Genomic DNA, 15,076 nt, shown 5'->3' on the forward strand with positions numbered 1-15,076 from the left:
CGTCTCACTATCTGTTTTCATTGTCTTCTCTATCTCCCCAGCAACTGGGTAGATGAGTTTGGTGTGTCTCCTTCTGGGACCCAGGAAACTGTGGCCTCCGCTCCCATGACCCTGGCCTCCGGTGGTGACACGTGTGTTGTGCATTTCAAATGGGGGAGCCAAGGCCTCTGGACTCTGATCCCCTGCTCTGGCAGGAGGTGCTAAGGGGCCAGAACAACCCTGGCTTGGGAAGTCAACCAAAATATGTTTTTCCTTTCCATTAACTCTTTGTGCGGCCCGGGGTTGCGTCTTCAGCGTGCGTGTAGAACATTCCGTGGCTCTGGCATTTTCCTCAATCGGTAGGCGGGAACATCAAGCCCACTTCCTTGGTCCTTTCTCCCTCTGCACGCAGTATGGCATCCTGGAGGTGATGGGGAGGGCTCAGAACCCAAAAGTATGGGTGAGCGCGGAAGGTGGGGCCTCTGTGGCATCACGTGGCCCTTGGCCCCACTCACCCACCTGCACCCAGGCTGCCGTGGCTCTGGCGGAGGCAGGTGGGCCACGGGCCAGGGGGCTGGGGTACTGAGAGTCATTAGTTGTTGGCACAGCCGGCAGCCTTTCAGACTCACCTAATTCCGTCCACACAATTGTTTTGGGCTTAGAAATGCGGGGAAAAGAGACAAAATCAAGTAGCCGGTTTGTAGTAAGTGGCCTCAACCTTTTCGCTTGCTGAGCTCTCGGCATTTACATTCACAGGGGCCCCGTCTCGGTCCCATGATGGACACCTTCCCTTCCTGCTTGTCCCTTAGTTCACCGGTTTCTTGGGCACAATCCAAACATTGCTTTCCAGGCCCCCAGGGAAATAATAATAATCTTTTCTCCCTGTTTCCGAGTTTGCATCCAAGATGGTGTTACAGGGTAGATAATTGATCGCGGTGGGGGGGCAGGGAGGAGGAGGAGGGTGGGGGCGAGGGGGTCTGAGTGATGCTAGCTGCCCAGGCGGAGGCAACAGCGACGACGAAGGGTGGAAAAGGACCGACCAGTGGGCAGAGGACGTGTGGTCTGGGGGCCAGGATGCAGTGAACCCCAGTATTAATGCCTCTCCGTGATCCCACGTATCCTGGCAATGACGGTCTCTCCAGCGGGCTCTCTGGTTAATCCGAGGCTGATTTGCTGGCCTCCAGCGTCCACTCTGAAGGTGTACAGTGGGAGTGTCTCATATGTTTTTCCACCTGCAGCTATGCGGGGGGGGAGAAAAGCAATCAGTGCCTTTTGCCTCTGATGGGTTTGCGCTGTTAGCAAAGGGCTCTTTCCTCTGGCTGTTGGCGCTTTCTGTGATGGATTACAGTATGGGAGGAGAAGCTTGTGAATCTTCTCTTCTAAATTAGTCCAGCTCTCCCAGATACTTGTGGGCACATCAACACTTTGGTCTCACTCCCAGGAGGACACTCTGGTGTGGGGGTCAGTTTTTGGACTTGATATATTTGTTATCTGGATCCTTCAGAAAATAGGGACACGGACACGCACACGCACGCACACACACACACAACACATGCATGCATATGCATATTCATCTCAGCAGGGTGCTTTCTCTATAATAAAAAAGGTGTGGCATCTCAATGTAGCAGGTCTATGAATTTCAAAATATACTATCGCCTTCAAAACATTCCCATCTTTACCTGCTGCTTCATCAACCTTGAAGAAGATGAGCCATGCTGTGAATTGCCTCTGCAGGGGGCGGGGGGGGCGCAGAGGAGGGGGCAATCTAGGAGCTGACAGCAGTCCCCGGCTGACAGCAAGCAAGAAAAAGGGGACCGTAGTCCTTCATCTGTAAGAAACTGAATTCTGCCAACAACCAGTGCACTTGGCAGAGGACTCTGAGCCTGAGATGAAATTGCAGCCCCAGCCAGCTGGCTATGATCTAGATTTTAGCCCAGTGAGGCCCTGAGCAAAGGACCGAGGACCCTGTTGAACCTATTCCTGGATTCCTGAATCACAGAAACCGAGAGATAAGAAACGTGTTGCTTTCTGCCGTTGAATTTGTGGTAAATTGGTTCTGCAGCAACACAAACCCATTCAGGCATGACGTGTGCCTCAGGTTGGCTGATCGCTTTGGAACTTGGGCTGAGAGAAATGGGGAAGACGTCCCATCCCCGCACACCCACGACAGGAGGCAGAAAAACATCTCTTAGATGCAAACTGCCAGCTCCTTACCAGGCTCAGATATGTTGAATAATTAATTCTGCTCCAAGCAGAGTGATGCCTTGGAGAAAGCCCCATTATAAAAAAAAAAGTCAAGTATGTTCTTCAAAGCCATAGCTTTTCTTTTGAAGTGGTCTGCAAGCCATTTGAGGCTATTTCCTCAGCATGAAAGCGCACGGGGATTCTCACCCTCGTTTGGAGTAGCTCCCCCTCCTTTCCTACCCACCTTTAGTCACTTATTGGCCCCTAATTCCACCTCGACCATGGGCTCTGCTTGGTGGGTACCCCTATCGACAGTTCTGTTTGGGAAGCTGTGTGTCTCAGCCTTGGAGGCAGCAATTATCAGGAGACAGAAAGACTATATTTTCAGGAATGGTTTGAGGTTTCAGACCCTCATGGTCAAGACTCCTTGGGGCTGGGATGCTGCCGAGAACGAAGGCTGTGAGCAGGGGCCGGAGGCCGAGGAGTCGATGGGGACATTGTGAGTGTGAGTGGCAGTGACAGTGCCATGAAGTCGTGCGTTGCCCGAAATGGTTTAAGGGACAAACACAAGTCATCTTGACATCTCAACCCTGCTGTGATCTCTCTCTGCTGGTCTGTTGGAGCTGGTGCTTGTCTCTCTGATTCCCTCGACTCCGATTCCTTGGAGAGGTGTCTGATGGTTCAGTGCCCCCAGCACGGTGCTAAGGGCACGTCTGTCCCTTCTCTCTCTGTCTTACTTTCCATTCTAAGCTGTGGTGACCTTTCTCATTTTCTCTCGTGTCGTCTGGAGCCCTTGTTTTCAGGTTGGGCCATTACGCCATAGAATCTTGCTTTAGTTCCCATCCAGGAAGTGGGTTTTCCCGGGCCATCGCGTGTGGGTGGAGAAGAAGTTGAGGTTCGAGGTTGTGGATCTGGGATTCTGCCAGGACCAGAGAGAGACGGAAGCACCGATTCCCGCTCCCTACCCCCCTCAGACAGCGCCCTCTGCCGGATGCGGTGGCACACCGCTGTGCGCCTGGTGGGTACGCGCTCCCACGTACACCCCTCGGATTGATATTGGTGGGTTCCTTCCTGAAGCCTTCATTGCTTGGTGCATTCCTGGTTGATCACACGTGGTGGCGGGAGGAGTCGTGAGATTCGGAGTCGGAAGTTCTGGGTTCAAATCCTGATGGAGCCTCTGATTAATAGTGGGATGTTAAGTAAGTCATTAGCTTTTGTGACTTAGTTTCTTCCAATGTAAAATGTGGGGGGTGTGTGTTGGAGTTGGGGGGAAGGAGGGTGTATTTGTCTGCTAGGGACCACAGACCGAATGTCTTAAACAATAGAAATCGATGGCCTTGCAGTTCTGGAAGTTAGAAGCCCAAGAGCAAGGCTTTGGTGGGGTCGGTTCCTTCTGACACGGCGAGGGACAGGTGTGTTCCAGGCCTCTCTCCTTGGCTTATAGGTGGCCTGTGTCTTCACATCGTCTCCTCTCCATGCACGTCTATGTCCAAATTTCCCTTTTGTATAAAAGAACACCAATCAGATCAGATTAGATCCCATTCTGACGACTTCATTTTAATGACTTCTCTGTCTTTAGATAGCCTCATTCCGAGGTGCTGGGGGTTAGGATTTCAACATATGAATTTTAGGGGTGAGGAGCAGCTCAGCCCACAGCAGGGATAGTGCAGCCACCTGTTGGTCTCCAGCCCAGGAAAACACTGAGGATCAAATGCCATAGTATATGAGAAGGTGCGTTTGAAGCTGAGCATGGTGGAGGTGAGGGTTTGTGCAAACAGTTGTTTTCTAGAACACGGAGGTCAATGCCAAGGATACTGCTTTCCAACTCAGCCCATCTTCTCAGCCTCAGCTCCCCGTGGGTCTGGTGTCACATGTTCTCGTACCTCAGTTCCTCACCAGAAGCTTCTGGGGGAAGGACAAAGGCTCCTGAACAGCCAGTTCGCTCTTTGGGTCGTGACTGTCTCATGGATGGATGGCTCTTCTTCCCTTTCTCTCCCTTTCTCTCTCTCTCTCTCTCTCTCCTTTCTCTCTCCCTCCCTCCCCCCTCTTTACTGCTTTGAATCTGGAAAAATCATTTTTTGGTTGTCAAAGCTCAATGATAAGCCACACGTTAGCCTTTTCTCCTCAGCAGTGCTGTGATAAAGATGTCGCTTCCAGCTCTGATCATGGAAGAGCTGAGTTTTTATCATTATTTCTTTTATTGTGGTAAAAAAAAAACAAAAAAAAAACGGCTGGGTTTCATCAAATGATTACCTTGTTGGTTTTTATAGCTAGTGTAACTATTATGGGAGGAACACACACATGTGGCAAATTCTACTGACCCAGCCTTTAGGATGATAAACAGACCTTTATTTTTGAAAGTGATACGTAATTCAGGCCAAGGTACTCCATCCACCATTTGTATTTTTTCTGGAGAAAATGTGATTATGTTCCAGTACAAGGAGAAATATTTTGCTAAATACCCTGAGCATTGGGCACAGAAGAGAATTACTTTTAGCCCCGTTCCCCAAAGCTGCTTCTGCTGAATAGTCATAGGTTTTCTACGTGGCCAAATCAGTATGGGAAATGCGGAAATAGACAATACCAGTTCCTTGCTGCGGGCTTTCTCAGAGCCTTTGTCTGCCTACGTGTGGCCTTTCCCAGATTCTCCATATTTGTCCTTGAAATCCTTGCTCTTGGAACATCTCGCGGGACAGGGAGCTCTGGGAAATAGCAGCTTAGAACAGCAGAAGTCGTTAGGAGACTTTTGTTCACAAACACAGGTGTGTATGGTGTCTCCGTCGGCACGTTGCTTCGACTACAGGAAGCACAGAGAGCAGCGATTTAAACAGTTTCCGTTATTTTGAGCATAGAAAACCAGTGGTCAGGTCACTGTGGACTGTGAAGTTCTCAGTGTTAGTGTGCAACACAGAGGCAGAAACGGCTATATTTTAAATGACAGTTGACAGGGAGGGACACACCCGAGAAGGAGAATCCGTTGTTTCAAGCTGTAGGTCAGCGTTTTTCCCTATTTTACTAATCTATGTATTCATTGGAAAGGAAATGAAACTAACACATTCCCAACTTCGTTTCAAGCTGTTATTACTGTAATGTTACATACGTAATTATCAGCCTTAATATGCACAAGCATAAAGTGAGATACTCATTAGGCCTTATGCTTTTGGCTCTTCAGTAGTCATGAAACCCAAAACTTGTCAGGTCACGTCAAAACACCGAAATCCATAAAATTGAAACCAGCGTTTTCATGATGTGGCAGATGATACTTTGCTAAAAATAAGCCCCCAATTATAAGTGCCAGTGGTACTGACTGCCATGATCAGCTCCCTTTGGTTCATAGGTCTGTCCCATGAACATGGCTGGATGGAGTCCGCTTCCTCATGGCTATTCTAGAAGTTCTTGGCAAACTCCATCGTCTGCACAGGGCTCCATGAAGTGACCTGCCCTGAGCTTTGGCTCAGCCATGTCATCCATCTGTTGAGTCTGTCCTCAACACTTAGCGCCCAACAGTTAAGGCAGGAATGCTCTGTACGCACTAAATCATAAACACGAATACAAATGAAGGCACCGAAATCGAGCCGTAGGATTTAGTTGTAAAGTGGGTCACTCTGGTGATTCAGCTTGTTGGTATTATTTTTCCTTTAGATTATCATTTAAATGAAAATACAAAATTAAAGTTTTATATAAAACTTTCAGACCGTCGAGAATGTGTCCCTGGGTCCCCATTGGAGAAGCACTGCTCTGGGCTAATGAGACTGAGTGTGTGGGTTTAATCGAGAGCAGTTGTTTGTGGGCTAGACCCGTGGAGGGCTGCGTGAAGTTCACGGGCTTCTCAGTACTACACGCAACATTTTGTATGTCCATGCATATGTGCTGAGGTAGTTTACAAAAATGGCCACAGATTCCTCCCCCGGTCCATCCGTGCTCTGACACTGTGACACTGGGTGTCTTCTGACAAAAGGAACATTTGGTTTATCCACCCCTCCAGTCCGGAGGGCCACTGACTTGCTGAGCTCGATGGATGGTAGCAAACGTGGTGCAAGCAGAGACTTGAACAGCACTTGACACTGGTTTTGCCTTCTCTCGGTGCCCCTGGAACCCCGAGTTTACCATATGAACGAGCCCAGTCTAGTCTGTTGGAGGATGACAGGCCACATGGAGAAGAATCCACGTGTCCCAGTCCGCCAGCTTCTGGCTGATGGCCTGCCAGCTGTCAGGTGCTTGTGCCATCCTAGACCGTCCAACCCCTGGGCGAGCCACGAGCTGACCACAGATGCGCACGTGAGTCCAGGCAGTATTCACCAAACCTTGGCATGTCCACAGCAGCGCCCAGTGGCTGTGGACTTCGGAGCAGTAATAACTGGTCATTTTAGGGTGTTTTGTTACCTAGCAATGAGTGTCTGATACACGTGCATTTTTTCCCTGAGAGGAGAAATCTTGTCTTTTAGCAGGTTTCTGGAGGCATCTGTTATCCTCCAAAAGGATAACCTAGAACGGAAAACATTGCCAGCAAAAGATCAACAGGGCGTTCTTAAACTGTCGACAAGCCAGGAAAGGCTCAGAGTGGATTCCATGGGTGCGTTTTAATAAAATATAGGACCAGGTTTAGGAGTGACTTAAGAGTGAGGGATAATCATTGAGGATTCGAAAGAAAATGCCTCCTTATACTTAGGTATTTCCATTCCTTTAGGTTTGTATTATTGTTTTAAGGAGAAGTTCTCTTTTAAGTTACAGGAAAAAACATAATGGTTTGGAAAACTGCCAAGCCCCATCTCTGTCAGCCTTGCTAGTAGGAGGAGACCCAGTTCTTTGGGACATAAGCGTGGAGCCACTTAATCTGGAACAGCTATTGGAGGGCTGTCTTTGCAGACCGTTGTAGAGCTGTATCTTTGCAGTTGTGGTTCTTTAAATTCTGTTTAATATGATTAAGTTGACTTGATTATGAATAGTAATTGGACATCAGAAATAGGAGCTGGTTTTGTCCCTGAAAAGATAGTTCGAATAATGGCATAGTTACGCAGCTTAAATATGGCTAGAAGTCCATAATTAACTTCCGCCGTTATAAACCTTCAGGCTAAGGTCATGGAGGAGACGCTCAGGAAGCTGGAAGATGTGGCTTTGCAGGGTTCATGGGCTTTGGGGTGGGAAGGTCTTACCTTTAAGGGGAGCGAGCTGGGCTGCCCCATTCTGAGTATTTCTGCCAGAAAGGAACTGGAGATGGAGCGTTTGGGTGGAGAGTCACAGAGTAGGCAGCCAACTACCCATCCTCACGCGGTCTCAGGGCTGATACTGAGGATCTCGCACAGTCATCAGAAGGACAGAAGCTGGACGTGGGTAGAAGGTCATGCTTTTCGCCATCAGCTAGAATGTCTTTAACACTTTAAAGCCCTTTCTTTCGCTCTCTGCGCTAATTCGTCTTTCCTGCCTCCTCAAGGCCTAAATGTCTCATGCTCACCTGGACCTTTGTTTTCTTATGGTGTACATCATTTCTCCTCTCATTTTGGAGATTTTGTAATATTGTTCGTTGTAGAAAATTAAGTTATTGAACACGGACACTGCTGGGCCCTGACCGTGGAGCCGAAGACACAGCTTCTGCTTTAAGAATCATGGTTTTGAGAGAGACAAGGAAACCGACAGTTACTGTGCAGTTTGACAAATGTTCTGACAGACGCACGTGTGGGATATCAGGGGAGCACAAAGAGGGAGGCATATTTAATTCGGACTAGGCTGGGTTCATCTAGGAAGGCTTCCTGGAGGAGGGCGCTTGGGCTTCTTCAGCCAGGATTTTCAAAGTATCAAGTATGGAACAATTAGAAAGAAGCTTGAAAGCCTGCCTCGCTGGCCATTAGTTGGATGTTGCGATGCCATTTCAGGCAGAAGGGACTCACGCTGAATTAGAGGCAAAATCCTAGTGCCTCAGAAAGGGCCGGGTGCATTGCACTCCAGAAACTAGTAGGGACCACGTGCTTTGAATTGTCATCCTCTTTGTCGTTAAGCCTCCTGGCTGTGACCCATGATCCCTGAGCATGTAGGCAAACTGAGACAAGGAAGAAGGCAGCTACCTGCCTGGTAGAGCCCGAGACAGGACTGTACCCTCTGCCTCAGTGTCTGTGCCACTCTGTGTCCCTGTTTGCTTTGAGGCTGGCCCCTTGAGCCAGCCTGGCCCTGGGCAGCAGGCCACTGCCTGGCTCCCCAGCAGAGGTCATCTATTATATAAGCGTCATCCATATTCTGGCTGGTGATAAGGGGCGACATTTAATTTTTTTCCGTTTTGTGGAATAATTTAAGATTGTGTTACAAGTGTCATTATTGTTGCAATTTCTCAGTAATGAAAACAGCATTAATTATTTAATATCACCTTGTGTGTCTGGGTTAAGTGAGGACGGTGAGAGGTGTAGGCAGGTGGTGGGGGAGGGGCGAGGGAGTCAAAGCCCAGGCAGGGGCTCCAGGCCCCGTCCCCAGCGTCAGTGCCCCTGAGTCCCTGGTGGGGGGTTGTGGGGCACGTCTCTAGAGATTCTCTTTTCTTTCTCCACTGAGGTATAATGCAGGCCTTGTCTTAGCTGTGGCTGGCAGGAGACACCAGTGAATCCTCCGGTCTTTCCCTTCATTCTTTATCAGGGGCTTTTGACCTGGGAGAGACCTCAGAAACTGCCTGCACGGAGGGGTGGGGTGGGGTGGGGTGTGTGTGGTGGGGCTCAGAACCACTACAGACATCTCCCAGCCTGAATCAACGTGATAGGAAGCGTGCGGGGGTCAGGTGACCGTCAGGCTTGCTGCAAGGGCGCTGGGAGCGTCAGAGGTGGGTTAGCTTCACTTCCCGTGATGGTTGTTCGTAGCGGTGACACATTCCAGTGGGGGGAGAGCCAGAGACAGGCGAGGATGTCGGAGGGAGCTATTGGGACACGAGCTTTGGGAGGTGCGGGTCCTACAGAGCTCTGGCCCCAGTGGCACTTACCAGTCATGCTTTGCGAGGGGGCTCTCCTTTGCCATGGTAGACTTCATCCTGTGGGTTACGCTCTAGGCTCTACCTTTCATGATTCTAGAAACATCCATAGCCAGCTGTCGTCTTCCTCGTGCCTGGGACGGCAAGCCCGGATGACCAGCACTGGGCTCAGACACACGGAGGCGTGAGCGGGGAAGCCGCCTGCGCATGCACCGAGGGGGCGCCCCGCGGTCCTCGTGGGACACGGCGGCCCGCGCTCCTGAGCCCCGCACAGCGTGTGGCCGGGGGTGGTACAGGGCAGTGCCGGGTCTCTGTCAGGCTTTGCACAGGACAGCTTCTCAGCGGAGTTGGGGTGGGATTTTCTTCGTACGCCCCCACCCCCAGCCCTGAACCAAAGCAATACAACAGAACGTAGATCGATAGCATGGTGACAGGCTGTGCTGGGGAAGGGGGACGTTGGCCTGAAACAGGCTTCGGAGTCACAGTGGCTTCCTCCCTGGGTTTCAGGGCTTCGCTCCAACCCCACCGTCTCAGCATCTTATCCGAAGGGGCGCTGCACTCCGTCTTTGCCTTTCGTGATGAGCTAGCGCGTGCGAGATGCTGGGACCCAGTACACAGGGCTGTCATACTAGGGTGGCTGTGATCGCTGTGGCTATGACTTATTTTTCTTCTCAACACTATCACCACCTGGCACTCCGTTTTATAATTTATTGTTCGTTTATTGTCTGTTTCTGGAAGGAGAATGCAAGATTCATGCAGACAGAGGACTTGGCCATTTTGTATCGCTAGAACGTGGAATAATTGTGGTACACGGTTGGTGGTTAATAAGAATTTGCCAGATACATGAAGGCAGGCGGGCTTCCTAGAGAGAGTGGCAAAATTCTTATCTCTGCAGCAAAAAGAGGGTCTGTGAGTTCCCAGCATTGCCGGTCATACAGGGGGCTTTGGGGTCCCGATTGTCCTAAATCTTCCTAAAGCAGGATTTCTCAGCTTCAGCACCGTAGACATTTGGCCGGGTCATTTGTCATGGGGGCCTGTCCTGTGCATTGTAGGATGTTTAGCAGCATCCCTGGCTTCTGCCCACCAGATGCCAGCATCACGCCCCACCCCCACAGCCACATTAAAAAAATGCCCGTTTCCAAATGCCCCCTGTGGCGGAGATACAAAAGCCCCCTTGCTGAAAACCCCCGTTCTCAGTTCAAAGTAGGCTCTCTCCAGGGTGCACCTTACTAAACGGGCTCCAGTCAAATAGACAGCTTCGGGCATGTTAGTGCTGCTGCATTTCTGCTGGTGTGAAGAGGTTCTCTTTCCACTCCTTCCCCCGATTACGCATCAATCACATCATCAAAAGAAGGGAGACGAAGGAGGGAAGGTCAGCTGACACTCTCATACTGAAACACATCGTTTATTGCTGCCATGATTCCTCAGATGTCAGCATGAGATGTAGGATTAGAAATAATTAAAGCATATACACAAAGAGCTTCGACTCTATGGCCATGGCACATGGCATAGACACCAGCTGTCACTTGGGGGGTGGGTAGAGGGGCTTTCTACAGGGGGAGAGACTGGCCTTCTTAAAGTCCTGCTGTCCCCAGGATTCCATCCATCTGTAGTGTCAACCTTGACTGTGATACAGTGTGACAGGCTGCCTTTCTTTGTGCTTCTCCCAGTGACAGCAGGTGAAATCCTGCAGTCCCTACAGGGACCCGAGAGCCATGAAGCTTCTTTCCCCCTTTTAAAAAAGGTTAAGTGAGATGTTGGCACCCTTATATGCATCGCAGAGAACATTGCACATAAACGATTAGGACAATATCGATGTATTAGACAAACGAGACAACATGAGAGGAGGGGTTTATGTTTTCGTTTTTAACTTTTAGTTGGGAAGAAATAATGAAATAAAATGTCTGAGTCATTAGATTCTCTTTCTGATCCGTGTGTGTGTGTGTGTGTGTGTGTGTAAGGCACAGCCAGGAGTGACTTTGGTGAAACTCCTTCGTGAGAGAAATTTACCCAGGAAAACGGTTTTCATATTCGCTTATAAATGGCTACATTTCAGTGACTGGATCATAAACCTCTTCCCATATTACAGATACATTTTTTTAAGTGAAAACTTCTGTGTGTTTGGAACTATTTTCGCCTGGTTTTCAAAAAATGTCTGCTTTGTCCATCGAGTTGATTCTACTCACCTTCCCTTAGCATCGAGGTGTTTAGATGCAGGCGGAGGTGTTTGTGCCGGTGGGGTCACCCCTCGTGGTCCTCGTTCCCCTCGAGGTCCCGCGCATTTGTAAGCCGTCGGGGGGTCGGGGGTTCCGACCGCCGAGGCCTTGGGAGGAGAAGCTCACGGCCCCGCTGTGGGTTCCTCTGTTTGCTCCTAGCTGGAACATAAGAGCTGGGATGTTGTCTTGTTCACCAAGTACCCACACAGTTGGCAGTCAATAAATATCTGTTAAATAAACATGGGGATTTTGCCTGGTTAATGCAAAAACAGTCGAATTAAGTAGTGACAGACAAAGCAGAAGGGGGACGTGGCTGTTTCAAGGCCATCTGGACCTCACTCCGCACATGTGTGTCCTCCACGGAGCCCACGTTCCCTGCTTCGAGGTCTCGTTGTTTGGATCTCCCCCCCTTTCCACCTCATGAGAAAAGCGAAGATAAATTCCTAAAAGATGTCAGCCTCGGTTCCGGTACTGAGGCCGCCAGAAGCGAACCTGCCACGTGGGCTTCTTTTCACAGAGCCGGGACAGAGCCCCTGGTGCCATGTGCTCTGCGGAGTGGGGTTTCGATGTGTTTTATTTTTTTCCATTTTTAGGATCGGCACCTACTCCTCGGGTCCCGTTTTTGTCACCCTAAAAGTTCTGCAGTCAGAAAGCTTGTCATCTTTCTAATGACTGAGCCTGCCAACCGCTGGGTCTGGCCCAGGGACTGGCCCAGCGGCCCTGGAGCCCTCGATAGAGAGTGGCCGAGCCGGAGGGGTCTGGGGAACGAAGGCGGTAGAGGTGTTACAGTGACTGCTTCTTGTTTCAGGGTGCAGCAGAAGACCCCCAGACGGCCCTGGCCCTGAACTTGGACCCCGCGTTGATAAAGAAGTCTGATGCCGAGGGCCCCAGGCTGCTCCTCCCTGAGACTGAACTTTCCATCCGGATAGGTAGAGCTGGGCTTCTCGCAGGCAAGCGCCCTGCCGCAGACCCTGGGGAGTGTCGGGAGCTCTGTCCTCTCCCTCCGAACGCCTTTCCCCGTGGTGTGCGGGGCCGAGCTGGTGTCTGGTGCAGGCCCGCCTTTCTCATTTGTTCTCCAGACCACCCGCTCAGTGCCCAGGAGGTAGCGGTGCCTTTTGGTTGTCTTCCTAACTGGGACCACGGACAAGGACCCCTCAGATGGGCTTGGGCTGGTTTGGGTTAGAGCGAATGGGCCTTGGTTCCTCTGTCTCCCCGTCTCTGATGGACCCCGAACGTTCCTTCTCATTTTCATCCTTTTGATTCATCTGGGGAACTGCGCATGTTTCTCTCACTGATTCAGTTTGGAGCCAGAAAACCTGAAAACAGACAGCAAAGTCATGCCTTTGAAGTCAGAGGGATCGTTTCCCTTGAGAGGAATTAGAGGCCTGGCCGGAGATGTACCGGAAGGATGACGTTTTCCATTCTCAGTATAAGACACCCCCGCGTTGCCCAGTCACTGAGGGCGTCAGCTAATTTAAGGGCCGATTCGCCTAAGAGGTGATGGATGCCTTTCTTCTCCTTTGAATTTGTTTAAGGCCCGCCTTTAGCCTGAAAGCCCCAGGCGCCCCACTTCTTCTGTAGACCTCCGACTGAGAGTGGGGGTGTCCTCCTTTGCCCCGTGTTCTGTCTCGAGTGACTTGGAGAGAAAACAGATTGGCGACTGGTCACCATCTTCACATTAATGATTTAAGGGAGAAAAGTCTCTTCACGTTTCCATGCTGGCATTTTAATATGTGTTCGCCCGGTGTAGGCTAAGGTGATCTCTAGACCTCGGGGACAGCCAGTGTACAAAAGTGACAGCGATGCCACAGCTGATTCTCAGTTATACGTGTTCACATTATGTCCGACATGAATTATTCATGAGGAACTCGAGTATCTTCTCCACTTGGGCTAATCCTCACTGCCTCCCACAAATTCCTATGTGGGGTATAATCAGGACATAAAAATTTAACATGAACTCAAGTGATACAGGGTTAATACAAAAAAAATCGGCCCCCTGCCATTGATCACACATTTGATTTATACTCAGATCAGAGCCACTTAGGTGTTGTCTGCCATTCCTCTTTTACTGGAGAGTCAAGAACTGCCTGGTGACTCAGATGGCACACTGTCCTCCCATAAACCTTGTAATTTTTCACGGCCAGTCATGGGAACACGGGGACAGAGGACTTGTTGGTTCTCACTGGCTATCCTGGGCTAGCAACCCTGTGACCCCTTGAAGGCTACAGCCCTGAGTCTCAAGGATGAAAAAAGTTGGCCAGATTTTATTCTGTCCCCCCCCGCCCTGCCTTTTTTTTTTAATCTTAAGGGGAAAGGTCAGTGCCTGTCAGTCAAAATAGGTCAACAGTGGCGATCCCGTCAGTGGATCTTTTCTGATGGGGCCGTGGGAATATGGGGCCGTGGGAGGTGGCTGTGCAGGACAGTCTCTCCGGACCGCCGGGCCTTCTCGGCTACCCAGAGTGAAGCTGTGAGCGAGGGCCCTGTGGGAGGGAGATGCAGCCCTGTCCTCTGCTCAGGAAAACCGAGTCACAGCCCGTCGCCAGGTGACCAGGCGACGCGAGCTTGCCGTTGTTGTTTATATACAAAGGCAAACGTGGCCCTTTGGGGAGCTCCTGAACGGCTTGCCGAGATGAAGCGAGCCCAGCCATCTCTGGGAAGTCGGTATTCTTCTCACCTGGACACACCTGTGGGTGTCAGGCAGTTGAAGACTCTAAAACTGATAATGGCTATTTGATGACTGGCCCTTGCAGATCAAGCCTGAATATGCATTGTTTGTACCATCTGGATTTGCCCTTAAGCTCTCTGTAAATGGAGCAAGGAGATTGGTTTAATGAGTATTTAGCGAACAACATAAGCCTTTAAAAAATAATATTGGCACTGCTGTTATAATGTCCCATAATTGGTTTAGCGAGAAGAAAAGGCAGAAAAGCCACCCTGTGGGAGAGAAGATTCAGCTGCTCTGAGCAGTGGCAGCAGCCTGAGCTGGGAAAGCGTTTATGAGATACTTTCCTATTTATGCCTTGGTGCCAAATGTTTTACGTTATCAGCTATTCTCAAGGCTAGGGATATTTGGGGACTTAGCTAAACCAGTTCTTTTAAAACTGTCAGTCTCCCTCCTCCTCCCCCTCAACTGAACTATTTATCTCCAACTAGCTTTCTTTTAAAAAAGTAATAACATGGACTAAAAATAAAGAAGTAATTTTTCTTCCAACTTTAACTTCCTTACGGTCCAGGCTCCCATCTCAGGCACAGACACTGTGTCTAGTTCCTTCTAGATCCTTTCAGAAATATTACGTTTATACAGTCATCCTTGGCCCATTGTTCTGCGCCTTATGCTTTTCACCGAACAACACATTTTGGTCTTTGTTTTCTTGGTCACTCATCAGTTCATCCCAGTCTTGTTACTGGCCTCGATCTTACCTAGTTGGTCCCCTTTAGTTGTTTCAGATTTTTGCTGCTATAAAGAATGTCTCAGAGGCCATTTTTAGATGTACGTCTCTGGGGGCACTTATATTGTTGAGTAAATTCTAGAAGTGAGCCCAGTGGTTCTGCACATCTGGGGTTCACGAATGGGCACCACGGAGTTTATGAACCTCTCGGAATTTTATGCCAAAAAAAAAAAGTGTTTTTGGAAGGCAAAGTTCCATCACACTTCAGATGGGTCCAAGACCTCCCTCCCTCATTCAGCCTCTGCCTCCCTCATTCAGCTGCCTAGGAGCACATTTTCTTCCTAACTAGCACTCTTTTTGGCTAAAGA

The 15,076-nt window shown here is 49.8% G+C and overlaps 1 protein-coding gene across 7 annotated transcripts in view; it reads left to right on the forward strand.

Moving 5' to 3' along the window:
- Positions 1-15,076, forward strand: part of SLC39A11 (solute carrier family 39 member 11) — a 340,928-nt gene that overhangs the window by 151,400 nt on the left and 174,452 nt on the right. For 5 of the 7 annotated variants that reach the window (XM_039859787.1, XM_039859783.1, XM_039859781.1 and 2 more), the window contains one exon: positions 12,128-12,269. In XM_039859787.1, coding sequence (XP_039715721.1) covers positions 12,128-12,269 — 142 coding nt within the window. The remainder of the gene's footprint in view (positions 1-12,127; positions 12,270-15,076) is intronic. The other 2 variants (XM_039859782.1, XM_039859786.1) reach the window with 1 other exon arrangement.

This window comes from Pteropus medius, unplaced genomic scaffold (assembly GCF_902729225.1).
Source record: "Pteropus medius unplaced genomic scaffold, Ma_sr-lr_union100, whole genome shotgun sequence".
Taxonomy (NCBI): Eukaryota; Metazoa; Chordata; class Mammalia; order Chiroptera; family Pteropodidae; genus Pteropus; species Pteropus medius.